Raw genomic sequence first — 2,590 nt, 5'->3', positions numbered from 1 at the left:
ATATATATATATATATATATATATATATATATATATATATATATATGTATATATATAAAAAGGTTTATACAGTTATATATAGCGCTTTATTGTTATATATAGCGCCCTCTCTTGGTGAAAAAACATGTACATGTTCCACCAGAGTCCATAAGTGGCATGGCCAGCCAAACCATGAAAAAAAGTGTGACTTATAGTCAGAAAAATACGGTACACACCCAAAATAAAAAAAAATACATAGAAAGTTCAGCGTATGGCAGCGTTTTAGGAAATTCTGGGAAGTCGGGCAGATGCTGGATAAATCGGCAAGGTGCGACAGGGGCCTGAGACTGCAAGCTGGTTTATTCCCGTTTTCCTGTTTCTACCTGAAGTCCATGTGAATCTTTTGAATTTCCCTACAGTTATGATTAAAGTGTTGCTGCAGTTAATCTAGGAAGGGTTTAAAGGTCATTAGAAGCCCATCACTCTACAGAGAGGGAAATAAAATGTCTACAAGTGGAAAATGTTTAACACAGCTTTCAACCTCCCCCAAAATCACCTTAGGCTTCATGCATTCATCTATTCTCTGCAGGCCTTAGAGCATGATGCATGCATGGATGCATGTTTGCTTGTAATGCAGCTTTGAAGAAAACCGAACAAAACTTTGGCTGATTTCTCACCTGCAGCCTCAAACAGCTGAAGTTGGTAGTAATACTGATATAATTATAGAAATAAAAAATTTGTAAATAAATACTGACAATCATTACAACATATTCAAATACAGATATATTACCAATCTGTTGCCGGCTAACGTTACATTAAATGGAGGCATTAAAGTGCACATTTGTAAATAAAGTAAAAAGTAAATATAAACATATTTATTTTTTATTGAAATATTTCTCAAAAAACCTGCAAAAACCTCCAAAGTGCACGGAAATAAATATTAAACAATGTTGAGTTAAATTTTTTTCTTCAAATATTCTTCATGGTAGAACTTTATTTTTTTTAATGCAAAATGTCGAACATTTATTTTTCTATAAACCAACTTTAAATAAGCAGTTTTTTATTTGTGAAATGAAATTTTAAAGCTTTTTAACCTTATCTATGTTCCGACATAGAAACACAGCACAACACAAATGTTGGGAAATTGAATCCATGATCAAACCTCATTTATTTAAAGAAGGTACGAAAAACAACGAAAACTGTCAGACATTGAGGTTGAAGTTTAAAACATCAAACCAGGATCAGTCTTCCTCACCTGCGTGGACTCGCTGACCGAGGCCAGCTGTCGATACTCTGAGTTCCCCCAGCCAAACAGTTGGCCGTCTCTAGACACCGCCAGGCTGCAGTCCCCGTATGAGCTGATCTGCTGCACCTCCACGCCGGCGAGATCGCCGCCCACTTCCACCGGACAGGAGCTGATGTTGTGATGACCCAAACCTGGAAAGAAAAAACATGAGAAAACAGACTGTAAGGATATTTAAAACCCAAACTCTTGCAGAAATGTTCCTATCCTGGATCTAACAGTCACATTAACCATGAAGAGGAACTTTTTAAAGTTAAAATTCTGATAAATAAGGCATTTATTCTTATTCACTCCTCATTCATACCTTTATCTCCTCACGACTATTGAAACTGTCTTTTTACTTGTTTAAACAATAAGGAGCTTCACCGTCTCCAACTTTACTGCAAGGCTTTTAACTCATATAACAAAAGAGAACATTTTACACCAGTATTAGCAGCTCTGCACTGGTTACCAGTCCAGTATAGAATCCAATTTAAAATCCTTTAATTATTGTTAGAGCCCTGCATGGTCAAATTCCTCCCTGCATCTCTGGGCTGATAGAGCTCCATGTTCCGTCCCATAATCTGAGGTCAAAGGGCCAAACATTGTTAGTGGTTCCACCCTCGTTTAAAACCAGAGGGGATCGATCAGAGGCTCAGAGGCTGTGCAATGCTTTGCCTCCTTCTTTACGCTGAATGATTGCTGTTGATTCTTTTAAAAACGCTGGTGAAGATTCTCTGTCATCAAGGTCATAGCCATTCCAAAAAAAGAAAATTAAAAACAATCCTCTGGACTTTGTTTCCAAGTTTGAAGACATTTCTCTTCCCATCCAGGAAGCTTTTTCAATTTAAAATGTCAGAAATAGAGTTGAATTCCAGGTTTTATACAGTAGCCCAATAAAGCCTTCTTTTTGCTTAGAAAACATGCAAATTTAAACGAATGAATGGATCCATTCCTTTGGAATGGGGGTCGTTTGGCTTTCTTGTTAGCCTGGAATCTGTGACCTCTGAGATAGAGGTTGTGTTTCTGGGTAGGACTGTATATTATTACAAACTGATATAAAATTGTTAATCTTCAAAACTAATAAGATTCCTGCTCAAAACACAATAAAATAAAAAGCTTCAAATAAAAACTGAATCCATTCATGTGAATTATTGCCAAATAAATAAAGTGTAGAGCAGAGGTCACTGATTAGCGGACCGCGGTCCGGATCCAGACCCACCTGCTGGCTAATCCGGACCCAACCTCATTTAAAACATTTATAAATTACTGCATGTTTTCCGACGGCAGTGTCTAATTTCACTTGCGCCTCTTCTCCTGTTAATACGG

The 2,590-nt window shown here is 37.1% G+C and overlaps 1 protein-coding gene across 1 annotated transcript in view; it reads right to left on the bottom strand.

Moving 5' to 3' along the window:
- LOC107089390 (Williams-Beuren syndrome chromosomal region 16 protein-like) overlaps positions 1–2,590 on the bottom strand; it is a 21,714-nt gene that overhangs the window by 9,064 nt on the left and 10,060 nt on the right. Inside the window, exon 3 of the mRNA XM_015382146.1 lies at positions 1,235–1,444. Within this exon, the coding sequence (XP_015237632.1) occupies positions 1,235–1,444 (210 nt within the window). The remainder of the gene's footprint in view (positions 1–1,234; positions 1,445–2,590) is intronic.

Source organism: Cyprinodon variegatus, unplaced genomic scaffold (assembly GCF_000732505.1).
Source record: "Cyprinodon variegatus isolate N-32 unplaced genomic scaffold, C_variegatus-1.0 Scaffold250, whole genome shotgun sequence".
In the NCBI taxonomy this organism is placed as follows: domain Eukaryota; kingdom Metazoa; phylum Chordata; class Actinopteri; order Cyprinodontiformes; family Cyprinodontidae; genus Cyprinodon; species Cyprinodon variegatus.
The sequence above is the reverse complement of the archived record's forward strand: the minus strand, read 5'-3'. Positions and strand labels throughout refer to the sequence as shown.